A 27855-nucleotide genomic window follows, 5' to 3' on the forward strand; every position below is an offset into this window, starting at 1 on the left:
ACCATGGCACTGTCATGCCACCGTGGCACCGTCGCGACCCTGCGGGAAGGCGTCTGCTGCCGCTGGCTCCAGCCCCTCGGCCAGGCTGCCTGGGGGGCCCCGCCAGACGGCTGGAGCACTCCGAGTCGCAGCTCACACAGCGCCAGGAATGACTTTGCTGAGCTGCTCGGGCTCTGGGCAGAGCACCTGCCGAGGCACATCACGATTTGCAAAATTGAGTCCCACACCAATAGACACGCTGCACTGGGAACCAGGATGCTGTGGCACACATGGCCCCAGGACCAGCTCAGAAACTTGTTTCTTCAAGATTTCATGCATTAACCATGGGAATAAATTGGAAAAGAAGCATCTCCTGTTTTATTATGGAGTGTGATTTTTGCCCAAAGAAAGGAGTGATATTGCCAACCACTCTGCAGCAAATTAAACACAGCTGGATGCAGGTAATGTTGTCCTGGCTCCAGCAGTAACACTGCAATTGTATTTTGGGGGGATGAAAAGGAAGCTCCAAGCAGCCGCTTCTGGAAAAACTGCCCAAGACTAAGGTTGACTTCAAAGGCCAGTCCTCATGGCCACTCATCCTGCACCAGGAGATGAACGATGCCCTAAACTCATCCGCGCAACCCTCCTGTGTCGGTGGGACAACGGCCAGGCAGGAGGCACCGCACCGAGGGCACAAGGGCTCCGCTGAGCCGGGACACAGGCGTCAGCCAGCCCTGACACACACTGCACGAAGGGCTTCACAAATCTGTCCTGATAAAAAAGAAATCTGCTGCTGGCCTTCTTTTTCCTGCCTTTTTTTTTTTTTTTAGGGAGGACATTGCAATGGAAATGGGATTTTTATCAATTCCTCGTTCCCTGAAGGCAGCTCTAATCCCTCTCCAACTGTATTTAGCAGCTGCAGAGCTAATTTTCAGGCACCAAACAAAGCACTGGAGGCAGCAGGGATGCACTCAGGGCTTGGAGTTGAAGACCTCTCCATGCAAGTGCCCTCAGTACCAAAGAGCAAGGGACAGTAATGCTTGAAAAAACCATGAGTTTGGCTCTGGGGTGAAGCAGGACATGCTGCTTCATCCCAGGGCTGCTCTGGTGGCTCCCCAACTGGGAGCCCCAGCTCAGGGCCATTCCTGGGGGACAGTACGGCCCTGGATATTGGCACATGTGCGCCGTGGGAAGGTGACACAGGGTGAGCATGGCCAGGAGGAGCCAGGGGAGCACCAAGGGGCTTCATGCTGTGCCCAGGTGCAAGCCCACCAACATGCCTGCGGCAAGCAGGGGAGCAGGCCCTGGCCCACAGCCTGTTCGCCAAGCTGGGTGCTGAGCCAGGGAGGATGAGGAGCCCCTGCCAGCAAGGATGGGCTATGTGGGGGCTGATCCAGGCTCTCACTCAGCACTGGCCGAAGACACACGTCCCCAACCATGGGCCCTGGGCAAGGACACACTCATCCCCCAAGTCATCTTCCCGCTGCATCTCCCATCCAAGGTCTCAGCAGCCTCGCGGATGCACGGAGCAGCCCCAGCCCTGGCCCCACGCTGCTCGCAGCCAGGCAGTGGCCCCACTTGCTCTTAATAAAATAGTAATAATAGAAAAGATTAAAACCCAGGAAGCGAAGAAGCAACGGAATAACACGCTGTGTTTTGTTTGGCTTATTTGTTTTGCAACATTAGAGATTGACGCTCATGAGTCGGCTCCTGTAATTGCTTCTGCTGATGAATCTGGATTGTTTAATTAGAGTCTGCGCATGGAGCTCATCGCTAATGGGTAATCGTCAATTTGCTGCAAGGGTATCACTTCTTCCCCAAGAAAGTTCTCTGTCTCTGAGCGCAGCTACCCCTCCCCATGGTGGGACTCATTGCCCTTTCAGAAGGGTTTGCTGGCCCTGTACACAACTCCTTGGTGCCAAGAGCAGTAAAGGACCAACCTCATCCTTATCGGCTGCCTTAAAAGCAGAATAATCTACCACTAATTTAAAGTCAAGGCTAACCACTCCTCTTGGCAGCAGGTACTGCCCAAAATACTTGGCTCACGAGACACCACGCACACACGCATCGCACAAACACCCCGAACTGCAAGAGGTTTTTGCTCTCTGGAGAACGCAGTTGGCTTTTCCCCGGTGGAAGAGTGATGGTCCCCGGGGCCGGCGGTGCCACAGCGGCCCTCGCCCCCTCCCCACAGTGCCGGCGCAGGGAAAGGCATGCGGTGCACTTACTGCGAGAAGGAGGAATCCACGCTGAAGTCCTCGGCGTGAGGCCTACAGAGCGAGAGCATCACAGGAGGTGAGTGAAACGTACAGCTGCCAGGCAGAAACCAGAGCGACAGCCGGAGCCGTGCCACGGGGAACGCCAACGCCGGAGGGACAAGCGACCGCCCGAGGGCTCGGCGGGGGGCTGCGTCGTGCCGGGGATGTGTCCCTGCTGAGGTCCCCAGGGTGGGGACGCTGGGGACACGGTGATGGTCTGGTGGTTTTGCCAGTGTATGGCCCCTTTAAGGACTCAGCTCCATGGATAAAAACATTTTTTAATGCTTTTTTTATTTGTTTTTTTAATGACTCTCACAAACTGCATCACTGCTCTGTCTCAAATCAGTGTCACGCTTTCTGCGAAGAAATTAGATTTTGAAAGATGCTGGTTGGGGTGTTTTTAGGAACCTAATACTGCATTTCTCTTACATACACCTTCACAGAGCTGATTTTACAGACACAGGTGATGACCAGAGAAAGGAAAATGGAATAAAATAAAAGAACAGAAAGGAACAATGAGGGTAACACGGGGGATCACGGCAGGGGAAAAAGAAGAACACAGAGATGTACAAGAGCGGGTGGGAGGCAAAGGGACTGTGCTCGTGTACTGTACATCTCACAGACAGACAGAGAGACAGACAGCAGCACAGTGCTATGAAACAAAGCAATTGGAGCTGAAAAAAAAAAATTCCCTTTGCAAAAACAACACTCTCTTCAAGACGTATCCATCACTGGGGATGGCCACAGGTCCCTATCACCTGAGCTGGAGCCCTTCCCTGCCTCCCGGGGTCCAGAAGTGCCCCCTTTCCTGTCCTTATTTAACATGAGTCAGGGCAATCGAGACATATAACCAGAGCAAAGGGGGCAGTTGCAGCTCATAAAGGTTTTTCTTTTATTTTGCTTTGTGCTTTATGAGTCCACAGCACTCCAGCATAGTTCAAACTAAATAAAGGCAATAAACTCACATTTCAATTAAAATGTGAGTCCAAAGGAAAGATAATTCATCCCTCAGCTACAAGGCACACAGAGCAGCCTCCTGAGACATTACTTAGTTTGCTGCTACTCTTCTTTTATTATCTGTGCGAAGGCTGCAGGGAGGAGCCCATCGCCCCATCGCCGAAATGCCTGCAGCGAGCACAGGTGGTGCCCACCAGAGCCAACATCCTGGGTGACAATGACAGTGACATCCCCCCGCATCAGACCCAGGACACCTGCAGGAGCTGCTTAACTTGGGAGAGATGCTCAAGTCAGGGGCTCCCACCTCCCGCTCTGCAGGCTCAGCCCTGGCTAAGCCTCCGCCACTGCTCCTGGCCCCAAGGAGCCCACGGGGGCTCCCACAGGCACCCAGTACCCCCAGCCTGGCTTTGTGCCCCTGTGACCGCACACCCAGCCTGGCCCAGAAAAAAATCTGCTTGCGAAAAGAAAGCCGTTGACCTGCCATCTTCCCCTGCTCATTTTCAATTTGCTGGTGCGATGATCACGGAGCAGTAAGTCAGTTCACACCCAAGTGGTCTCTTGTGCCACCCCTCCCAGCAATAACAAGCCCCAGGGTGGGTCTATCAGCTGCACCGTCCCTCAGAGCAGCCCTGGCATTTATTAATGACAAACAACCCAGAGTTTCTCCAGCTGCAAACCAGAGGCAAGCGCAGCCCCGGGGAAGGAGCCCTGCCAGCTCAGCCTCCCTCCTGCCAGATTGGATTATCCCACATTAGCAGCAGGGGCTGTTCAAGCCCCTCCACTCGCCTTTGGTTTTGCACAGGAGCCTTTTATGCCTCGCAGAGATGTTTATGGGAAAGAAACAGCAAAAGATTTGGCTTTCTCCTAATATACTGCCAGCTGGCAACCAGGAAGACTGTACGAACAGGAGCTTATTTCAGCTGCAGATCCCCAAGGCAGAAGAACACTCCTGGAAACCAAACAGCAATGGCACATTTAATCACACAGCTCGATGGGGTCCTGCAGACCCCGGAGGTCTGGTGTCACCGTGGGTCCTGGAGCATTGGGACGAGCCAGCGTGATTCCCAGGACACCTTCCCCGGGACAGGCAAGCCATGGGCTCATGAGGCGAATAAACATCTCGCTCACAAAAAGGCACCATAAATAAAAGGGACTCCAAAGTGATGGACAGACCATAAACCTCCTCAGCAGCAGTTCTGGCCACTCTATGCTCTGGTTAAAGCACACACAATAAAATAGTAACAAAAAAAGTGCTCTGGGCTTCCAAATGAATGAACTGCTTTGTGCCGGTCACAGGGGAAGAAGCGACCCTGAGATGTCACACTGAAACTCCGTCTTCCCACCAGGCACCCAAATTCTCATGAACAGTCTGATTGCTGAGAAAATATGGAAAATTCTTTAAGAAAACTAAAAATCACTCCAATTCTCATCTGAAAAACAGTTGTTTCCCAGATCCTCAAAACTTTTTAGAAGTGCAAGCCCCGCTGAGTGGAGCCGCTCTGGGGGGGCTGCACAAGCATCCTCCCTTTGCTGCTCCTCACAAACCCCACCCCAGCCTTTGTGGACTTGTCCCCAGTGCCACTTACCCGACAATTAATGCAGGTTACCTGCTAGAGGGGACTAGCATGAGCCCTTTTGTGCTCAGTCTCACTTGAAAGGAAAGAGTAGATTTACAATATACAGGATAAAAGCCATTTAACTGAGTCAGAAAGGCTACACTGGCTTTTAATGTGTTTTAGATAATCTACTTTAAATTCACTTTTTTATTTCATCCAGATCTGCCTCCCTGAGTATCCCTGTGCAGACAAACCTCGTCTCATCTCATCTCATCTCATCTCATCTCATCTCATTCCTATCACAAAAGGTAACTAGATACAGGCAGCGAGCCCGACCTTCGCTCCCCTCCTGAGTCCGGGGTCTGGGAGAGAAGTGCCCGGAGAGGGAAAGCTGAGGCCCCTTGTCTGGGCCCTGCAAACCCTTAAACCACGACACCGAGCTCCCAGCTGGCACAAGCAGCATCTCCCGGGGAGAGGGGCAGAGCAGGGAAGGGTGAGAGAAAGGAGAGGAGCGGAGGGGGAAGAAACTTTGCTGCTACAGAGACAGGTCTGGCATCACGTTTCAAACTGCAGCCCCTTACAAAATGGAAAGGTTTTATTAGAAGGTGAAGAGACAATGGCGTATTTATTATTAGAACAAAAGCCACTCATAAACCTTGCTTATGTACCGGAGAGAGCAATCACCTGCCCACCCACGCTGTGCGGCAGCTCCTCGCCTGAGCAGACACCTTGTCACCCCCTCCTGCCTCCTTGGCTCCAGTTCCAGCTCCAGCACACCCCAGTAAAGCCAGTTCTCATCCCTTGAGCTGGGCAGGGGTGCAGGCAGCACCCCCCGGGCCCCGCTCCCCCAAGGATTCGGGCTGCAGACCCAGGCCCCTTTGCCCCGCGGAGGGGAAGGCAGCCCCAGCTCTCCTCCCAGCTCTGCCAGGGCGCTGCGGGATCTGGGTGGCATTTAGCTCATCTGTTTCATGCAGATACTTTGTGGCTAAATACTTTCCCTGTGTTTAAAGTGGTTGAAGATGCTCAGATGGAGGAGAGAGCAGCAAAGCATGGCAGCAGCTCAGCTGAGCTCACAGAGAGATCCACTCCCTCCCAGCAAACTCCCTGCCAGCTCCACGCCATCGCCGCTGTCTCCTGATTTTTCTGGGAGGTATTTTGGTAAATGAAGGGTATTAAAAATTCACTTCTGGTCGTGCAGTTCCTATTCAATTTACAGCCATCATTTCCAAGCAAAAATAAAATAAATAAAAGCATGCCTTGACTTAAAGCCCCTGGGAGTTACAAAGACACAAGTAATGACCTGCCAACACCACACTCGGCTTCAGGCTGCTTAATAACCACTTGCAAGGCTCAGAGGCGTTTCGAGACCAGCGTTTCGACTCCGTCTCAGAGCCGGAGGAGAGAGCTGTCAGATTTAGTGCCCTTTAGCCCCCGGTCTTGAAATGCCTCCAAGACAGGAGCAAGGCAGGGCGTTTAAGATGAACCAAGCAAAGTAACTGCTTGGGAAGGCTTCCTGGAGTGGTGTTCATCCTCTAAGACATGAGATGCACCATGGTTCCTACCATATTGACAGTGAGAAACTCATCCCCAAAAATAGCCTGATGTGAGAAGGACAGATGGGAGGAGACGAAAAAAGAAAGTAAAGAGGGGGAGAAGGAACGAGCAAGAGGAAAGGGAGAGGAAGATGCACGCGTCCTGCTTGCAAACACGTGTGAGAGGGGAGGGCTTGCTCAGCACCAAGGAAGGGCAGCCCACCTCCCCAGCTGCGGGATGGAGCAGGGGTGACCCCTGGGAAGGGTCTCCAGCCCCCAGCACCCCTGTTCCGAAGGAAGCTCAGTAAGCTGGGCTGGTGGGCACTCAGAAAAGCCACTGACGGCTCCAGGCACGTGCTGACAGCTGCCCGATGGCTGGAGAAGCGCCACACGAACAAACCCTCCCGCCACCAGCAGCAAAGCATGCAGTGCAGGCAGGCAGGCAGCACACCGGCAGCATGAGCACAGCTGCCTCCTCCCCACTCAGCGCCACTTTGAGGGGCTCTTGTTTAATCACAGAGGTAGCTTTTTCTCGGCGTTCCTCTGCAAAACCTACATCGAAATTAAAAGATGTAAAGTTTAGAAACAAACGAGGCACGGTGCCAAAAACGCAGCACTGCCCGCTGCAGCTGGACGAGCCGTTCCCAGCCCAATGCCCGGCAGCTCCTGGTGCTGCCTGCAGTTACCTTCCAGAAAGTCTTGGCTCTCCCAGAGGGGTGGGCGCTGCCAAGGCTGGGCACTGGGCTCTTGACCACTGGGCAAAAAGGCCCAACAGATGCTGAGGCGGCTCTAATGCGCTCCTCCCTGCCTTTCCTAACGAGCCAAACGAGTCCCTGCAGTCCCGTCAAGAGGCTGAGCCTTGTGGAAGAAGGACTGTGCACGAGCTTGGAGGTGGGCAGCGAGACCCCGCTCCGCCGCAGTCCCGCACGACCCCGACAGCCGAGCTGGCAGCGCCAGCAGCTTGTGCCCACTCAGAGGGATGGCCACGGCTGGCACCCCGCTCTCACCGAGGCAGGGAAGCCTCTGCCAGAGGAGGAGGAGGAGGAATGTGCTAATCCCCATGCCCTGATGGGACCTGAGGGGAGTGAGGGACCTCAAATAAACAGAGCAAAAGCCCAAGTGCGCGTTTTGAGTGAAGGCATCCTTAGGTTAGGTGCCTCGTCTGCATGTCAGCACTTATCTAGGGCACCGAGATTTTCAGCGGCGCTGGCGTCTCACCAGCAGCCGTGGGAGGAGCACTCGGCGCTTCCAAAACTCAGCCTGTTCCCCTCAGGTGCCCGGCTGCAGCGCTGCCAGCTTGGGAGTCAGCATCGCCCCGTGCCCACAGGGGGTGCAAACGCTTTCTGCCAGAGTGTGCCTGGGGACAGGGATTTGAGGGACAGGGACCACAAACATGGGATCAGCCACCAAAACACATCCAAAACCTGCAGGAGGGAGCTCAGAGCTGAGTCCTGGCTGGGACACGGTGATGTGGGTCTTGTCCCCACACAAAGGTACAAAACAGGGAGGATGAGCAGAGCTTGGGGGCCATTCCAGCACAGCTCTGGGATGAGCACAAGACACAGCCAGGCTCAAGCCCCCACGCCGCAGCCCGGGATGCAGTGGCTGGCTGTGTTTACCAACGGCTCTCTTTAGTGCGAAGGATGCCAGCTGTCAGCTCGCTGTGCTGGCAGCCTGGATCCGGGATCGTTTCCTGTTCATCAGGATCAAGCAGCGTGTTTGCGTGTTGCCCTTCTACAGAGTTCAGCAATTGAGCACCCTGTGTTTTGCAGTGGTCCTACGCTGAAAACACGCTCAGCATCACGCAGCAATGCCTGCTGCTACATGGGAAGGAAATGCCCAGGTTAACTGGTGTGTGAGTGGTGCCACCCCTGCCACACAGAGCCGTACGGTGGTGCCTGGAAGAACAACCAAAGGAAACTACACCCAAGGCTGCGAGGAGAGGTGATGCTCAGCAGACACCTTCCCACGGGGACGCTGGGCATGGACCTGCAGGCGGGCTGGGCAGTGGGACCCCAGCTCCGAAACTCACCGGCAGTTTGGTTCCTCCTGGGGGAAGGCTCCAAGGTGCCGTGCTCCAGCCTGAGCAACCATCGAAGAGCATCAACACCCTGTCAGCAAACAGCCGCACGGCACAGCCGACCCTGAGTGCACTCGGCGCTCTCTGTACCTACCCACTGCCAGAAATACGTCCCCACGGTGGGCTGCCCTGCCCAGCCAGAGGAGAAGCAGATCAAGGCCAAAGCACTTTGTAAGTGAAACCCTCTGGAGCTCCCAGGCTCTATTTCAGGGTTTCTCCATGAAGGCTGCCACAGGGACCCTGCCTGCAGCGATGCCAGTTCCTGCCCGCCCCAGGGACACGCAGCAGCGCTGCCTTCACAAAGCGACACAGACGGTCCCAGCTCAGAGAGGAGAAGTGCAGGGGGTAGGTCTGGCACAGATGCAGAAATCCTCCCATAACCAAACCATCCCGATACCCCCCAGCCTCAGCATTACCCAAATTTCTGATATAAACCCTCAGCTGGCAGCGAAGAGAGTAAGAGCAGAAGAATTGAGGCTGGACTGTGCGTGTTGGCAGGGCAGGGGTGGGCAAACCCTGCTCAGGGAAGCCCCTGGCACAGCATTTCTCCTGCACAAAACCACCTCACCAAAAGCCGAAGTGGCAAACCAGCATATGCTGTTCACTGAAGACAGAGATCATCTCCAAAAGCTTTGTTGGAAAAAGCTTTTGTAAAAGAAATGTTAAAAAAAAAAAAAAATTAGCTGTTGACTTATTTTCCTCCAGGAGGGGATTCAGCAACACAGCACAGCAAAGGCTCGACAGCAGCAGGAATTGCACCCAGGCACTTGCTGCTCTGACCTGCTACAGAGACCATCACTGGGAAACCTGGCTGCAAGGACAGACTGGTTGTAATGGTTTCAATGGCCAGACTGGACCTTCCTGCTGGTCTGCTTGTGTGCGAGTGTCAGGCGATAAAAACACATTTAGCGAGACCTGTTTGCTAACACCTGGCTGCCCCTTGGGGGAACAAACATCCGTTGGTCAGAAATTACATTTTCAGGCACATTTGGGTGACTTCCTCACTCTCCAAAGTGCGTTACCTCCAAGAAACATTGCACTGAACTCGCCCTAGCAGAGTGCTGCTATTTCTCACTGAGCAGACTCCAGCCACCTTGTTGACTGTAACATGGCTGAGGCAAAGTCCCATTTATTCCTGCCAAAAATATCTTGAACCGAGAGACGAGGCAAGGCTGTGGGAGGTGGGGCTGTGCAGCCCGAAGGAGAGAAAGGAAGGATCTAATTGCTGCCCTCGGCTACCTGACGGCTGAGGTGTAGTCAGCCTCCTCTCAGATGCACACAGTAAAAGCACAAGAGGGAACAGGTACAAGATGCAAAGGAAAAATTATTTGTCCTGAGAATGATCAAGCCCTGAACCAGGCACCCAGAAAAGCTGAGAAATCTCCAACATGGGAGATGTTCAAAACTCAGCAGGACTGGTCCTGAGCCAGCTGAGACAACTTTAAAGTTAGTCCAGCTTTGAGAAGGGCTTGGACCAGAGCCCTCCAGAGGTCCTCTCCAACCTCGACTCTTCTGCAATGCTGATTTTCTTCCCCAAACCCCAGCAGTTCAGATTTCAGCTATCGGCAGCTCAGCGAACACAACTCAAAGAGGCAAGGGTGGAAATGTGGGGCAGGGAGGGGACACACAGCACTGCCAGCCTCTGGCCCTCCCCAGGCAGAGCTTCAAAACCAGATACCTTAAGAGTATGTTTGCAATCCATTAAGAGTAAGTGTGCCCCAGGACGGGTAGTGGTCAGAGCTTCCCCTACTTCCAGCAGAGCTGCATAAACAGGACATGATTATCTTGTAAAAATGTTTGTTTGTGTTTTAAACCCACACCTCCGGTATTACAGAGATCGCCAGCCCATGAAATGGGATCCAAACACAGATATTTACACGTCCTCATGCCTGCCAGCAGCTTCCTCCCAAACACAGAGCCGCTCGACGGAGAGCACAGCGCTTTTCTGTGACTTTGTCCCCTATCACACCTTCCTCTTTCAGATTCTCCCCCAACACAAGCCATCTGGGACCAACATGCCTCAGGAAAAGACCAGCCCCTGGGGGAAAAGATGCAACATTTCATGGCTTGCTCCAGCCGCATGATTGCTTCGTGCCAGGAGAGTTTCGGTGCCCAGGCGGCAGGTCTGGCAGCAGAGCCTGCCCTCCCCAGCATGGCCGGGAGGCTGCTCTGCTCCCATCCCCTTCTCAGAGCAGTTCCTGACATAGCTCGAAGCATCTTCAGCGGGAGCTACTTCCACACAAGCATCCTGGGCTGGTCCCTGAACTCCCCTTTTGCCTCCAGGTGTGGAATAATACATGGCTGTGGAGTGGCTTCTCTTCAGATGAACACAAATCCTTCCCTCCTGTTTTGACTGAGAACCCCTAAAAGCTTTGAGATGCTGCAATGACTAAGAGACAGAGTAAGGAGGTAAATAAAGTAGGTGAGAATAAACTTCACTGGCTTCATTTGTCTGGAGGATTCATTTACATCCCTGAGAACATCCTGTAACACGGCATCTTCCACCATCACCTGGCAATTCCACTCCCAACTCCCAGTGACAAGTGTCACTGCTAACTTGATAACGCTGCTTGTGTCTGGCTTTGGAGGAAACAAAGCATCTCAAACATGCTATTCATCATTTCCAAAGCAATCTCCCTGCCTTTGTGTCTTGCACATGCAGTGAAAGAGAAGTGCACGAATCTCAGTCTTAATTGCCAACTCAGTTGTCGAGAAGCAGCACACAAAGAAGGAAAGCCCGGCAGCCGGGAATTGAGACACTGCAAGCAGCGGCTCGCAGGGCTCGGCCCGCTGCCAGAGGAGTGTAAAAGTGTTGCCATCAACTTCTCTACCTCTTGGCAGCATCAGTTCCTTACAACAAGACTGCAGCAAAACACTTGAAATTCCACTGAAACCCAGGGAATTGGGTTCTTTTATAAAGCCCTGAAGCACCCTGGTGTGCTCTGCACACTTGGCCTTCTGGCAAGGGTCCAGTAAAACACTGTAGCTGTGTGATTTTTGGAATTGCTGCCCCCCCAGATCCAATGATGTCTTGCAGCACCCCTCCTTTGTGCCATGCTCCCCTCAAGAGACAAGGAGGGTCAGCTCTGGGAGGAAGGTTTGGCTCCCTGGTCCTGGACAGGAATTCACCAAGCCCCTGAGCGCAGGAGAGGAGGAAAAGCCCCTCTGGGGTCTTTAAGCACAACTGATGAGCAGTGGCTGCGATGAGTTTGTACGAGTGCTCAGGTTGCAAGGAGGAGTCTTTTTCTAGCCCCAGTGCATCTGGACATGAACATCCTGGCACTGCTCTGAGGGGTACATCAACAGTACCTGAAAAGGCAAAGGGAAGGAAGCAAGTTCCCTCCAACAGCTTCGCCAACAGTAGCGTTCAGGACATGCCTTCAGAGATGTAGGTACCCCCAGAACAGGTCAACCTTTGATATCTCTTTGAAGCAATGAAAGCACGACATGAAAAAAGAGTGAAGGCAGCCTGATGGACACTGAGGGCAGATACACATTGCTTGTCACAACATGCCAAGACCACACAAGCTTCAGGGATTTAGTTCCAATGCAGCCACATGATGCCCATTTGCAGCTTTCCACATGTGTAAGCCCTCATCTCACGAAGTCCGAAGACAACGACCCACAAGATCCAAGTGTTGGCTCACTAGAGAACCGGCATCGGTGCCATCTGGAGAGTTGACACACCACCCCTCAGGCCGAGACACGCACTCTCAGTTCCACAAGTACGCCAGGACTCTGCCTCCCAGACCTGGAGACCAAAGCATGTGCCTGGTGCAGCTCGGCACCAGGGGAATGACCACGCCGATGCCGCTGCCTTGCTCCCGCAACACACACCTCCCTCCTCAGCTTCCCCGGCAGGGACCACATCGGCTAATCCTGGCTTGTTCCCGTCTTCCCCCAGCCCACCAGTGAGATACACCAAGACACTGAAGCTGAGGTGGTTCATTCCTTCCAATCTAAAGCCAAGCAAGTAAAATTCCCCGTGAGCAGAAGCTTCCTTACAGTGCTAATTTGCACTGGAAACTGGAGCTAGAAGCAGCACCAAATTACATCCTAGAAGATATACAGTACACAATCACAGGTGAGGCAATTTTTGCCAAGAGGGAAGACAGCATGGATGGGCTGAAAGGCTGAATAGATGGGGGGGAAAAAAAAAGAAACAGAAAATGGAATGGACAGAACAAGAACTGAATTACTGACATATGCATCCTCATTGTAACTAGGGGACCTGGCTTCTTCTGAAACACTGTAATTCAAGTGCAATGTAAAGCATTTTTATCCTCCTGAAGACCAGCTCATTTCTTTCTGTACACATCAGCTGTGTGCTTGCAGAAAGAGGCTGCAGCATTATGTATGGTAGCTTTTTTTTTTTTTTTTTTTTTGCAGTTACAAATAAATTACTCCTCAGATGGGGGCTTGAGCATCTCCTCTTCCATGCAAACATGGTGCTTATGTACAGTGCATACTGTGGCGTTAGCAGTGTAAATAAGCTTCGGTTTTATACTGCACAGATAAGGCGCAATGCAAGTTCACAGTGTTGTGTGGCAGCCCCACAGTCTCAGGGCTGCCATTCAGACATGCTTTTGGCATATGAAAAGACAAGAAGCACTTATAAAAAATTTAAAGGAACTAGGTTTCTTCTGCTCCAGCTACCTATTTCATAATACAACTTTGGAGCCGGTGCGGCTCTGTAACATAGCTACCAGAAGGATTTGATCCACCACCCCTCCAGTCCGTGGTGGCACTAATCCTTTCCCTCTCATTTAAAAGATAAAAGGTGCTGCCTCCCCCCCGCAAAGCCCCACGCACCACTGCAGTCCTGCAATACCTTTGTCCGACATCGCTCCCCAAGGATCCCATCCTCCGAGCCGGTAACAAGGGGCTCACCCCATGGACATCTTCTGTCGTCGCTGGTGGGACAGTTTTTACATGGGAATTGCTCTCTGAAGGGGAATTCTTCAGCTTGGCTCTCGCCATCCTGCGAGCTTTGGCTGCCTCTCCGACTTCCTCCTCTTTCCCCCCGAACTCTCTCATACATAGCAACCCTCACCGCATTCAGTTTAGAGCTGTCGGCACGTACCATCTCCTTCCTTCTTCTCTCTCCCCACTCACGGCTGCTCAGTGGAACAATCCTGCCCTGTACATTTATTTTGGTAGTGAGGGGAGTCAAGGCAAACTCTCTGGCCTTGCTGCTGCAATGAATTTGGTGCAAAACAGCTGAGGAAACATCCACAATGCAGAAATCTCTGAAATGGCTTTGTTTAGTAAATAACATAATTGCCTTGGCTGCCTCCTTTAAAAAAATGATCACATTGCTCTTATCACCACAAGCAGGGCAGGGGCTGAGGGATTATTTTTTCCCCATCCCTGCTTTCCAGTAGCAACGTGAGGGGGAGGAAGCTATTTTATCTTATTTCTCTGTGTAAAGAGCAGTGTGTGGACTGCATGCCAGGGAACAGACTCGGCGTGCGTGGCTCACAGACACAAAGCAGCAGAGCGAGGTCCCCTCCTAAACACACCCGCTGTGAATGGAGCAGAGGGGAACCACCGCTGCTTCCCTCTGCGCTGCCAGTCACTGCTCACCTGGCCGGGCTAAAACAGCACCCGCAGAGGTGCAGGCTACCTGTCCCAGAACAACCCAGCTTTACCTCTTCAGGTAAGAACAAAAGCTGCTGCTCCTTCAACATGCTTGGCACCGATTTCTCAAGATGTCAAACACAAACGGGAATTCACTGTGACCAGGGGAGCCCTGAGCAAGAGATAAACCCGTGAGTCCCCCAGTGCGCAGGTGGGACTGGAAAGGTGGGGGTCGTGCATCCTGCCTGTTTTGGGGGATGCCACCAGTCCTCAGAGCATCAACACAGAGCATCTTCAAGTGGGACACAAGGGTGCCGCAGCACGCTGGGCTGGAGCTGCTGCCCCAGGGCTCACCACCACAGACAGTGGCGGCCTGGCAGTGCCCCATGGTATGGCCCCACTGCATGCCAACGTCACCCCACGACATGCCAACGTCACCCCATGACATGCCAACGTCATCCCACAACATGCCAACGTCACCGCACTGCATGTCAACGTCACCCCATGACATGCCAACGTCACCCCATGACATGCCAATGTCACCCCAGTGCTCACCACTGTCACACAGCAATACTGCCCCACTGCATGCTTCAAATAAATCCACGGACCGATCACCAGTGAGACATCATGACATGAAAAGCCAATGCAATGAATTAAACCCCACCACAGGATTTCTTTAAAATGAACATGAGGTACAAAGACTCAACATATTGATACCTGGGTCTTCCCAGAGTTGGGAAAGGACAGCTCTGTGAGGGCTGTCTTTGAGGTAAGGGCAGAAGCTGCCCTGAAATGGGAAATCTGGGATCCAAAGTACTTCAACTTTCAGAACGAAAAGCTGACATTCTCCTCCGGCACCGGCTGCGTGCCCGAACCACACTGCACGCTCCCGTACCCCCACGAGGCTATCGGAGCACCCAGCACCACCGTCCTGCACCAAACTCTGGGAAGAAAAGGCCAGTCCTTTTCTTCCTCTCTCTTACCAGTGAACTGTCAGGCACGAGCTCTGCTCCCTGTTCTCCCTGCTAAGATCGGTACCAGGACTCACCCCATGACACAAAGGCAGTCCCTGACTGCTCTAGGAAGAGAAACCAAGTCCCTGTCTCCTGTTAACCAAACCCTTGTTTCCCTACTCAGAGCATTAGTTCTTAATGGGATTTCACCATAAAACATACTTTATTTCAGCATTTTGAAATGTAAAATGGATAAAAACCCACAGCCCATTTACTATTGTGCCAGCTTTCAGCATACATTTAATTTCTGCTTTTGCCTCAAAATGATTCATTAGCTCAATGCATTCATTTTCTAACAGAGTCATTCCTTTCTGCTTCATGGCTTGCTTCAGCCTCATCTTCAACTTATTGCTCCGTATCTGTTTACTTCAGGGAGTTGTTCTCAATCCCCAGACATAATTAGTGCTGTTAGCCCTCCGGGTTGGACTGTGCCCAGCTCAGGGCCTGGTGAATCTTCCTGGACAACAGGAGTCTCTGGGACTGGGGCAAGCAGGTCTCTCTTTTAGGGAGCTATTTGCAAATTCTACATTGTAGCGTACTCCTAATTCCAGAAGAACACTAATTTCAGGATTGAGATTAGATGTGAAAAGTGGTTTATGCTTAAATTATAATCTCAGCAGTAGTGCCATCAAGCAGCAGCACTGAACAGAAGAGGTATTATTAGGGAAAGACCTGGGGAATTTTCACAGAAAATGGAAACTCTCCTGCCATACTTTTGCTGTATGGTAGGTAACAAAAATCACATCAAAGAACCCCTTGAGAAACTCGGTTCGCACCTGAGGGATACTCTACCTGAACATGCCTTTTTTGTTAAGCACTTAAACTAAGACACGAAAACCAGAAGAGAGGGGAGCGATCCAACGCAGGGTCACGAGAAGTTGCAAACAGGGCTGCTGGTTTGAGTAGCCATTTCCCTTCCGAGGGGGAGATGAGGTTGCCTGATGCTGAGGAGAACCTCTCCGAGGCTGGATAATCCCACAGAGCTACTCAGACTGCTCAGATCTGTGCCAGGGTGCTGAAGTGGTTCCTTTGCTGTAGTTCTGTCAGAAAAAATATTCCTCTCTCAGGCAACACAATGTGTTCCACACTTAACCGAAAGACCTACAGCCCCGGCAGCATCTCTCCCCCAAAGCCACGTCCCAGACAGTCACCGAGCACTGTCACGTCAGTAAGAGCAGGTGAAGGAGAAGTAAAGCAGGAACTCAGAGCAAAGGCAACGCAGAGCTGTCTGGGTCACCGAGCCACCAGCAATGCAGGAAAAGCACCCTGGTCCTCTCAGCTGGGAGACGGGAAGCCAGGGCACTGATGAGAAAAAGGGGAAGATAAAAGCACTTGAGCAGTGGGTTGTTGGAGTACGTCGCTGTCTGTCGAAGGGTGAAAGACTGCACTGAATGGATAAAGCTGCTTTCCTGTAACTCAGAAAGTGAGGGCTGGTACTTAAGACATTTAAGACTAATTGCAGCTCCCTTGTGCTGGTGATGCCTGTTCACGGCTGCTATATGCTTACCCCAAACTCAAATACTGCAGCAGGCAAAACGCATCACGAGTACATCCAGAACACTCGTTCTTGCTGGGAAACTGCACACTCCTAGGAAGAGCCATGGCTGTAAATGTAACCTGAAGTACAGCTGGGTGAGTCTGCTCTGCGGGGACACGCTGCCTGTGTTTCCACCCATGGTATAGGAGGGTAAGCCACACATCAAACACCTTGTTCGTACAGCGTGTTCTCCAAGGGAATCCAGGAGTGAAAATCAACAAAACACAACATCAAAGTCTGAAGAAGAGTTCCTCTGGCCCAGAAATATTTGCCCAGCTAATTGAATGCCAACCATCTGACTACAAGCCAGGAAATTGATGTTTAATTTTAGTTTGAGAGCCCATTACAAAGTGCTGATTTCTCATTTCAACGTCTGCATTATGCAGAGACCACTGCTGTGCTGGGGGCTGGAGAGATGGCTGGGAATTGCTGAGCAGCAGTTGCAGTGGTAATAATATTTCTGAAAATAAGATTTCGAAAGAAGCAGATTTTTCATTAGTCTTAATTGAATCCACAACGACTGCATTGTTAAATATTCTCCTTTTATCCAGGTAGCTTTCAGTCCCAACTGCCAAAAATCCTTTTATGCACTTATTCAACTTATTATATAAAGCAGGATCTAGTCCATTATAACTAGTTGATGAACCAGCAAGGGGTTGGTTTTTTTTTTTCATATTCTTCTGGCAAACAAACCTGTTATGTTGCGATACAACCCAAAAGTGTTAGTGTGCAAAACCTTCTGTAAAAAAAGCCAGTTCAATATATTTTAAAATCTTGAAAAGTCACCCTGAAAGGCATCAAGTATGGAAAGATACTTCCAAAGCCACAAAAGGTAACTTGTGTAGGAGAGCACGTTTTGCTAGAAAAGTCTGTGCTCATGACCATGTCAGCATCTCATGAGAGGCTTTACCAGCCACGGCAGAGCTGCTGCTCTACGGGAGGGGCTGTGTCCATACAAATACAGCAATAATTTGAGGGACCCCGAGCTGAAAAGTCATTGAGGCTCATTATTATCTCTCTATGCACCCCCTGGCAAGCCGCTCTAGGACAATCACCTTTCCATCTGGGCTACCACCGGCTCCCGAGGAGCAGAGCCCTGCACGGCCCCTCTGCTGCCCCTTGTCAGGCTGCCTGTGTTTGTGCTGCCTTTGCAGGGCAGTCCTGACCTCCCTTTATTTAATAACTCCAAGGAAAAGCAAGGTCCCACGCAATTTTATTACCACCGCAAACACTTCCTATATTTCAAAACCCCAACAACTGTAATAGCATGACATTAATGGCTTAATAAACTTTAGAGCACTACTAATACTTTGACAAACCTTACAAACCTCTCTGGGCCAGCCATTTGCTTAAGTGTTTTTCAAGAAGTGCACACGCACCGGTTTTGCCCTTTAGTCGCCAGGGAATGCCCTACATTGTCACCAGGCATTTTGCAAAATCGCTTTTCAAAAGCTGCCAATGTTGTGAGGTTGCCAAGGCTCACGCACAGCCCTGCAAAAACAACTCCACGCCCCACTGCGAGGCTTCAGCAACCAGGCTAGCACTGAGCTGCATAAAGCAGGACTGTTTAGGCACCAGCAGAAGCACCCCTCTTCAACAGGGTTGGCTGGAAATGTCAGTATTTTGAGGAAATGTAAAGATTTTTTTTTCCCTGTTTACTAATTAATTCTCTTTTACAATGGAAGTTAAAATCACAGAAGACAGAGCTGCTTCTTCCTCACTGGAATATTTTTTCCTTTTACATTTGTTTCAGTTAAAGCAAGAAATTTGCCAAAAAGACAAAAATGAAAAAAAAAAAAAAGTTGATGCTCCATCCTCCTTCTTTGCGTAGGACTAGGCCCTTCCATCCCCGTGGGGTGCCAGTGCTGCTCCTTCACACAAGGATGTGGTGGGAGCACGGACACAGTCAGAGACCCCCGAGGCCCCCAGGAGCCCCTGGCCTGCTCTCCTGAACAGCACACTGTGCACGAGAGTGGCCCAAGTAACACTTTTCCTAACAAGATGGGTCCTTCAGCCCATATTTTTGACTATCGATCAACAGGTGGAGTTGCAGATAATGAAAGGGTTGAATCCAAAGAGTTTCAGTTCCTTTTACAGTCAAAAACACGATACCGATACACTGATTCTCTCAGATTGCAGAGATATTAGCATATACAGGAGATGCTTGGGAATCCTCTCTGGACAGCAATGTTGTATGTATTTATTAATAAAAGTGCTTAGAAAATACTGTTTGTATTGATCCAGAGTAAATTTTAAAAGTTCTTTCCATATTCCTTCCATTAACCTGGAGGAGAAGGTCCTCCCTGGCACATGGCCACCAGCACGGGAGCAGGACCTCAGCACTCCACTGCTGCAGAGAGACAGCAGATCTTTCTCGGAGATGAGTTGTGCGATGAAAATCAGGGTTTAAAAGACACAGGTGATCAAATCCTTCCTGAAGGGACTGGGAGAAAAACAGGGATGGACGGTGACTCCTACCTGCTCTTCACAGAGACGTGCATCTGGGTGACCCGGGGCTTCCCAGAGGCTGCTCCCCACGAGCGAGACACAGATCCCCCGAGCAGGCGGGGTCAGAGCTGCCCGAGCACGGCTCCATGCCAGGGTAGGGCCAGGCAACTCCATAGCAGCACTTTGCAATTCAAAATACATGCAAACGTGGTCTGCATTTAAGCTCTGTATCTGATGGAGCGCAGCTCCTGCCTTCCCCTCTCTTCGGTGCCTGCGAGCAGAGACCCTCAGCAGCAGATTGCCAGCGATAACGGGAGGATTTCTCAGGACTTCAGTTTTCTTTGAGGTGAATCCATGTCTTGGCATCTCCACAAGCAGAACCAGTAATGGGCTGTAAGCATCAGGGCAGTGACACGAGGAAGCATCTCAACGACTCTCCCACTTGCGTTCAGGGTGCACAGGGGTATTATTATTCACTGTGTGCGTTACCATCACACCAAGAGGTCCCAGCCAAAACAAGCTTCTGTTTGCCTGGGCTCAGCACAAGAACCTGGCCCTTTTCCCCTGCAAGCCTGCAGTCTGAAGAGGGCCAGGAGGCAAGAGGGGGTGTAGAGCTGGACAGACAAAGAGGGGAAAAAAGCCCAACCCTCAGTAACTTTGCAGGAGCTTGTGAGAGGTTATGGCCTCTTTGAGCCCTCCAGCTAAGAAACTAGAAACGGTCATTATTTCAGTGCAATTTCTCCATGTGCTACACGGAGCGCACCAAGAGCCAGAGGACATTGAGGAGCTGGAAGAGTTTTCCCAAGCAACGGGGCTTTGAGCAGCTGGAGAGGCGAAGTGCAGAGGGAGCAATACACACGGGGGTTAGGGCAACGGCAGCTCCCTGCAGCGCCTGCTCGCCAAGATCTAGGGCACCACTAAGTCAGTCCTCTGCCCTGACTTGCATCTACTGTCTTGCATCTACTTTCTGTTCCCTCCGCACGCTGCCTTGGCAGGGTTAATGCCTTTGCACCACAGGCACTGACGAGTTCCCTGAGAAGCCGTCAGATGAATCTACACCACTGTGAGTTCTCCTTTGTATCTAAGACTCTTTTCTGACATTTGTCTTTAAAAAGCAACACCATTCATATGAGAAGTTGATTAATTCCACTTGTTATAATTATTCTCACAAATAAAATCCAGCTATTCCCCCCCTGTGAACATGGGGGATAATGGTCCTTACCCTTTGCAGCAAAGCATTTCAGTTCCAGGGGTGAGAAGCTCTGTACCAAGAGCTAAGTGTTATTATTAAACTGTCATTAAAAGCATTTCAGGAAAAGTTCACAAACTGCAGGGATTTCTGTCATCACAGCGGCTGGCTGGGACAGCAATTGGGCTACACGGTGACTGCCAAAACCACAACCGTGCTGAAGACCTGTCTCCATTCAGGAGTCTCTACAGTCAATGCCACCACTGCAGCCACGTCCACCTCTGGAAGGGTGTCACCTCCGAGGATCACCCTGCTGCACTGCCCGGTGGGGCCATCTCCCACCACAGTGGGCTTGGGGGGGCTCCACCCCCCAGCGCACTCCTGGAGGGTGCTCAGCACCACGGCAAACAAAAGACACCCAAGAAGAGAGAGCCTGGAGCAGGGGAACACCAGTATTCACCACCACCACCACACAGCTGCGGAAATCTCTGGCCAGCCGGTGCCGCACCAGGCACTTCAAGGCACCTGAAATATTTGCATGACACAGGCAGAAATAAACTGGCTGCATTTTATTTCCTTGCTTCCCCTATTTAGTCTTGGCAGCTGAATCAGGCAACACAACTGAACAGCACCTGGCAGCAGCTCACTGCCTCGCTCAGCCTCTCCTCAGCAGAGTTTGGGAGACTTCTCTAATAAAGAGGAGCACTGGAGTTTCAGGGAAGAAGGAACATTTTAGAAAGCACAGAGGAGAGCATATTTAGCAGCAGCAGGAGCTGGAAACAGAAGGAAGCCTTTGAAGAGCTGGGCTGATGGAGAGAGATGGAAAAATTATGCAAAGTAAGAAAATCCATACAGAGCTCACAGGCAGGCTGCAAGCCCAGAGGGGGACGGTGTGTCTGATACTAGAAGAACCTTTGATTTCTCTTCTCTTCCCCAAGTTCTCTGCATTAACGTTTCAAATGTTAACAATTTCAAAACGTTGCCGTTTAGAAAAGCGGAGAGCGTCTCCCTTACAGACCCAGGACTTCAGGAACTGCCCAGTAATAGGCAGTCGTGCCCCGCAGCTTCCAGTGCGACGAGCAGCACCCATGGCAGCCCCAGCACCACGCTGCTCCAACTGGGGGTGGGGGCTCAGCCAGTCCCCCCCCCCAGCTACACCCCGTGGGCTTGTTTGCAAGTCCCCTCTTGGCTAGCCCAGAGGAGGGGCGGTAGGTTCCCTTCACCATGTAACTCCCCAACTACCTGGAAAGCTGGCGAGAGTCATTATGTAACTGCGACGCAAGAGCCTCGCGCGCTGAATCCCAGAACTGTCATCGCAGCCTTTGCAAACCCATTTTTACCTCTCTAAGTGTGGCTCATCAGCGATGAACATGAAAGCTGCAAACCCAGTATGTTAACTGGGGACTGCTTAGCAGGGAGAAGACAAAATAGAGCAGACCCGAGCAGATGCTGAACAAATATCCCTACAAAGCCACAATACTTCCAACAAGTTTCCTATTTCTGTGGTGCATTTTACATGCTTACAAGCAGAGCAACGAGACCCCGAAGCTTTACAGTGACTCATAATCTCGTCCCACTTCTTAACAAAGCTGATAACAGGTTAAAATGATGGAGGAAAAGGGAAGGTATCTGTATACCTGTCACAGCTGCTCAAGCCAGCGAGGAAATTAAAAGCCCTTGGGTAAAATCTAAATATATATCTGCAAGGGAAGCATGAAAAGTCTCCAGTCAGAGCAAAATAATCAGGCACGGCTGAGTCACTTTTCCAGGTGAGTACATAACGGGGTCACTATCTGCTTCCCAAGATTTAATGAGACCAGCGCCGGGGTCCTCACCCAGGCAGAGCTGGCAGCCCGTGCTGGCAGGGACGGGCAGCGCTTCCCAGAGCATGAGTCAGCCCCGGCTCTGCGCAGGGACGCAGAGCGATGCGGTGAGCAGGGAGGAAGGCAGCGATGCTCAGAGAAGGTGGCAGGGCAGGACCCAAACCCAGCCAGGAGGAGCCGGGGGCTCCTGGGCTCCCCCAGGCCCAGGGCTCAGGGCTGGCAGAGCCCCTTTCCCAGGGACAAGCAGGCTGGGTGGCTGCCCTCCACTGCCAGTAGCTGCAATTTGTTGCCTCCCAGCTGTAACGATCTTTGCACTATAAATGTTTATTACCCTAAGCACTTATGCGGTGCTTTTCCCCCGTCAATCTGGAAACACCTTGTAAACACCCCTGGGTACCGCTGGCCGTACCCACAAGAGGAGCAGGACGGAGAGGTCCCCGCGCCCACGCTGCCGGTTGGAGGCAATAAACCCACGTCGAGTGGCATAACGACCGTGGCAGTTCTCTAATTTCCCTCCAGCCTTTCCAAGGGACGGGGCCCCGCGGGTCCCCTCCAAGGCCAGGACCTTCCCCTTGCTGCCCTCCTTCTGCAGGTGGCTGAGCCACAACCTGGAGAAAGGAGAAGGATGCTCTGAGCATCCTCAGCCAGCAGCTAAGGGCAGGACGGACATCAGCAGCGTGTTCACCCCCAGCTCCTGCCGCACGCTCTCCAACAACGCTCTGCTCCGGGGGACCCCCTGCTCCCCAGGAACTCAGCCCGGCTTTCCCCAGGGGATGCGACAGACAGCAAGGGCTGAAAAGGTGCCCTGTGCCTCCCCACGCAGCCTCTCGCGAGCCCTTCGAGCGCTTCCAGCCCAGCAGCAAAGTGCCTTCAGCAGGCGGTGACGCTCCGGATGGAGACACACTACGGGGTTTAATGAGCCGGGAGGCACAGGCAGCTTGCCCGCTGCTGCAGAACACCTCGCAGAGCTCCCCGGCAGAGCTTGCCAGGAAGCAATTTCACAGACACTTTCAAAATGCCAAAGCGATTCCTACTTTGCAGGTTTAAAGGACTCCGAGCCTTTTTTGCACGACATTTTTGTGGTGACTTTGTTACTCAAGTATTAAAAACGATGAAATGATCTGTTAAACTGCAAAGCAGTGTTTACTTATTAGATGTCTCTAAGAGTTTCTGCTTAAAGTGCGGAGAATTTTAGCATCTAAAAACCTTCTTAAAACTTTTTTTCTTGGATTTTTTTTTGTTTGTTTTTTAAAAAGATGAATCTTCAAAGGAGAAACTTAGGCTTTGGGGCTCTCCACCAGCTCTGCCAACTGTGTCTCACTGTAATAAAATTTTCTTCCCTCCCCAGGGTCGCTGGATCATGCTAGGTACCATTTGCCATACATTTCCCGTTTCTGTCACCATGCATTTTGTAATACATTACATAAGACAGAGAAAATGGCAAGTCCATATAAAGAGAAATTCACGATGTGCTGCAGAAATGAAGCATGAACTCCATGGAGTCTGTGACAGCCTCATCGTGGTGTGTGGGAAGGACTAGAACAAGGGGTTGTACCAGACCATTGATCTTCAAGTACGTTTCTTATTTTAGCTTCAAAGAGAAAAATTTGCTTACTGATCAATAGCATGCTGTAGCTGAAAGTTCTGCCATGAGCTCGGAGCCCCTGCCAGCCAGGTGATGTGCAATGCCCCAGCCAAAGCTCGTGCTGCGCCCAGATGCCGTCGGGGATCTGACAAACAGGGTCTCTCTGCTTACACGTTCAGCCAAAAGCAAGGATCAGCACCAAGATATTGAAAGGAAGAGAAAGGTTTCTTGTGCAATGCTTGGGCCATCTGAACCGCCACCACGAACAGGCACCGTGTTCCCAAAACCCCTAAACACAGCAGTTATGTGATAGCGAATGTCTTTTACAATGCTGGGTATCTACCTACTGCATGATCTCTGAAATAAATGAGTAAGGTGTGCAGATGACTGCGTTAAACACCATGTCCCTGATGTAAGAGGCTCCAGGGGCCTCTTCTGCACAAAAAACCCTTGAAATTCTCCCCAAAGGAGATGAGTGCTGCCATACGCATGCAAGAGCTGCGCTGCCTTCTGCCAAGCACACCCGGTCAAGAGGAAAAGTTGAACTAAAGCCACAGAAAAGGATTTTAAGTCAGGTTATTATACACTGTTGGTCTTATCTGCTTGTCAGCTTCTGGTTCAACTCCCATGACCAAATCATCTGTTGGGAAGGGAATATCTGCTCCAGGAGTCAGCCTGACAGCAGATGCTATTTCACGGATGCCGGGTCTCAACTGCCTCATACATTTACAGTAAAAAGCACACTTCAGAAAAAATGTCTTGGCCTGTTCTCATCCCTCATATAAAGACACACACAAATAAAAAGGAATAGGCTCCAGTTTTCTACACAGTATCTCCTTAAAGACTGAAGTGCAAACACCATCCTCTCCATTTATATTCATTCTGGCAAGGCAGAAGCTTTTAGGAAGAAAGATTGTTTAATAAACAGACATTTATAACAAGTGTCTGATCTTGCAGCCTCATCATCTGGAAAAGAGTCCATTAAACCAAGTGAGAAGCTCTCTGATCATTAAGGTTGTTTAATGGGATCAAGATTAAATTATATCATGATTGTGTTAATATCTGCACCAGCAGGTTCAGCTGTACTCCTTCCTCTCCCTAAGATCTAGTAGTGGGAAATAGGGCAGCTTAGAGGGGGAAAAAGGCCTTAAAAGGTGGGATAATTGTTCCAACTCTCAAAAGCTGCTCAAGAAATGCAGGCATCAGGCCCTAAAGTGGATCTCAGTGCTCTCCTGCACTCAATAATACACCCTGGATCAGCAGCACCCGCTGTGTCTCTCGTGAATCATATTCTTTCAAAAGGGAATGGGGAAATCACACCAGCACATAAAAAAGCACCGACAATGCTGGGAAAGGGCACAGGACTCATCCAGACATGCGTTTCACTTCAGTCTTTCATAACTCCCTGCAACCGAGATGAACGTCACTCCTTTGCCTTCTCCCTCCCCCTAGAAGCCCGATCCGTGTTCCCCTCACTTGCTCCCTCTGAAGCAGGGCAGCCCCTCAGGAGCTCGGTGTCGCACATGACGAGGGCAAAGCCATCCCTGAGGGTGCGAGTGCCAACTCCATTCAGCAGGGCAAAGCCGTGCCTGGCACAGTGCCATCTGCTTCCGCATGCTTGCATGCTGAATAAACTTTGCCCCTCACCTCCAAAGCTGGATGCCTTCCTGGGGCAAAGCGCATCACTGGCTTCTCTTGGAAAAACCTGCACGTCACAGACGAAGCAGAAGACGTTTTCCCTCCTCTACATACCAGCACAGGGCTTCCTTCAGCAGCACAGCCTTGCTATGCAAATGATGGCTTTGGATTTACTTAATTAACCTTTTGGGCTTAACCTGAACCTGCTGCACAGCTCTGCTGGCCAGGACACCTTCACAAGGCTGTACGAGGCATGACCCTGAGTGTTGGAGAACAAGCTTCGGGGTTTGATAGTTGGACTTTGCTCTTTTTCATAGTTTTTTTTAACTCACACCGTTGAGAAGGCATCCATCCCTCGTACATGTGCAATGAGTTTTGCACATGTCTGTAAGAAGAAATATTTCTACTGCTGAACCCTGGAAGGCTGAACATTTCTTAGCCACAGAGCACTGCATCTGGCATTAAAACGCATTTACAAGTTCTTAGCAAGAAAGAAATATCTCCCGTTAGAGACCATAACAAGAGCTGACTAGAAATTGTTTTTCCTCTCAATTTTAGCACAATAGCTGCTGGCAATAAACCTCTCCATCAGCACTGGGCAGTTCTAAGTGCAGATACTGTGTGGGAAGAATCCAAACTAAGTGACAATATTGAGCTTTAAAAGCACTTTGGAGAAAGATGAAAAGGAACAATTGTTGAATGTCAGCTCTGGGAGAGGCTGATGAGATGTAATGGCTCTTCACGTCACCGTCTCTTCACCATGGAACACTTTCAGTGACCTGACAGATTGCTAACTCCTGCAGCAGAGCCTTCCAGCTCATGGCAATCCCCGTACGACAGCTCCGAGATGGCAATTTGAGAGACCTCCACTCCAAAATGAGCCTATAAAGTTTTTCTCCACATGGGAAAACCTCATGGTGCCAATTTACCGAGCTGGAACTGATGCCACGTGTACAGGTCTTGAGGAATTTCAGACAGGCAGGGATGAAAGGGTGTAGACAGAGAATGAATGTCCCCTTTCTCACTTGCATGCCGGCACGTGGGCGAGCACACTCATGCACGTATGTGTGTGTGAGTGCCTCAGGAAGGGTATGTCCCTGTGCCAGAGAGGTGGAGCTGCTCCAGATGACTAGAAAGACCAATCTCAAGTCATCTGAAGTGGGAACTGAAGTGTCAGAGAAGGCCTTCACTCTCAGCAGCGTGGGTGTAATTGCATCAAACTGTAATGAAGCAAATCTATCTTCGAAATCCAAGCTCAAGAACAGTGACTAAATAGCTTCCTCGAATAAATGTCTTTTCAGAGACCAGCTAACTTCTTGCTGGGAAATACAGGCACCACCCAATACCCATTTCTCTGTCCTTGAAGAAACACTGTGTGCCTCATAAATACCAAACTAAATTAGCACACTAGTGTCCATGCCAATTATTTCAATTAACATCTCTGCTAATAACCAGTCACTACCCATTTTATTAAATTAGAAATTTTTCAAACAATACTCCCATACGGAGCTATTAGCCCAGATGTAATTATGCGCTTCACACGCTGACACGTGAACACTGGGCCGAGTTTCCTTCAGTCTCTGCAGCTCTCCCCACTCCCAGCCATGCAGTCACACCCATAGTCGGTCTGAAAGGAAAAGTTTTAGACTGTGTTTTAGCTTTGAAAAACTGCATTTAGCACCCACCTGCAGGAAACCTTTCTGTTTAAGCTTTTTTCCCCTCACATACATGCAGTAAGAAGGCCACTTTCAAACTAAATAGCTCTCGGGGATTGATTAAGGCATTCAGAAATAATGCAGCATGGCTCGGCCAGATGCTTATGTCCTAACGGTAATAGTTACAAGGCCAACTCAGCTGAACCGGCAGAAAAATTGAGACAATCTCTAAACCGGGAGCGTTTACTTCTCTGCCTGCAGCGGGGCACAAGCTGCCCGATCTCCCCAGTAAAACTCGAGGTATCACGTCGGGACCAGCGATGAACAGCAGCGCTGGCTGAGCCCCAGCTCCCCCGGCTCTGCCAAAACCCAAGTGACACGCGTTGCGAGGCCAAGGCTCGCTCAGCAGACGGAGGCATCTGCGTCTCACCAGAGCTGCTCGTCTGGCATCGGCCCTGCCTGGCCCCTGCTCAGTGCAAGAAGGGGAAGGAGGCGAGATCCTCCCACGGCCCCCGCAGAGCGAGCTCCGGGCTCCCGAGCAGAGGCAGGGGGAAGCTCAGAGGCTGCTTCTTGCTAAAACCCAAAGGAGCAAAAAAAACCCCAACCAACAAACACCCAGAGGAGAAGGCAGGAGCTGTGGCTCAGGGGGTTGAGCAGAGGCTGGCAGCCGTTGCCCAGGAGGGATGGTGATGCCCTCCCTGGCCGGTGCAGACGGCTCCTGCCTTCAACCTCCACGTGTGCAGGAGCAGGATTCCCACAGCTCCGAGGAGCTCTCACTCCATGAGTCTCAGGGGTGGAAAAACACCCGCTTTTGGCAAAGGCCTGCCTTGCTCGTAAACATTTAGCTGGTGGATTTTTTGCTGCTTTCTGACAGGATAACACATTTCTCAGCGATGTCACTTCTGCCCACAGGATGGCAAGGTCTCAAGCTGACATTTGCTAAACATCTTCACCACCTGCTCCCCAGAAACATTCCTCTCCTAGACACAGGAGACGTTTTTCTTGACAGCTCCTGCCATCGGTGA

General features: G+C 51.1%; 1 protein-coding gene across 7 annotated transcripts in view; it reads right to left on the reverse strand.

Moving 5' to 3' along the window:
* The window catches only part of KCNT1 (potassium sodium-activated channel subfamily T member 1), an 89879-nt gene that overhangs the window by 33537 nt on the left and 28487 nt on the right, over positions 1-27855 (reverse strand). For 2 of the 7 annotated variants that reach the window (XM_074846332.1, XM_074846330.1), the window contains exons 1-2: positions 13194-13389; positions 2208-2249 (exon numbers count right to left, since the gene is read on the reverse strand). The exons of 4 other annotated variants lie outside the window; for them this stretch is intronic. In XM_074846332.1, coding sequence (XP_074702433.1) covers positions 2208-2249; positions 13194-13342 — 191 coding nt within the window. In that variant the 5' untranslated portion in view covers positions 13343-13389. Of the gene's footprint in view, positions 1-2207; positions 2250-13193; positions 13390-27855 lie in introns of those variants that run through there. One more of the 7 variants, XM_074846331.1, reaches the window with a different exon arrangement.

This window comes from Strix aluco, chromosome 20, assembly GCF_031877795.1.
Source record: "Strix aluco isolate bStrAlu1 chromosome 20, bStrAlu1.hap1, whole genome shotgun sequence".
NCBI classification, from domain to species: domain Eukaryota; kingdom Metazoa; phylum Chordata; class Aves; order Strigiformes; family Strigidae; genus Strix; species Strix aluco.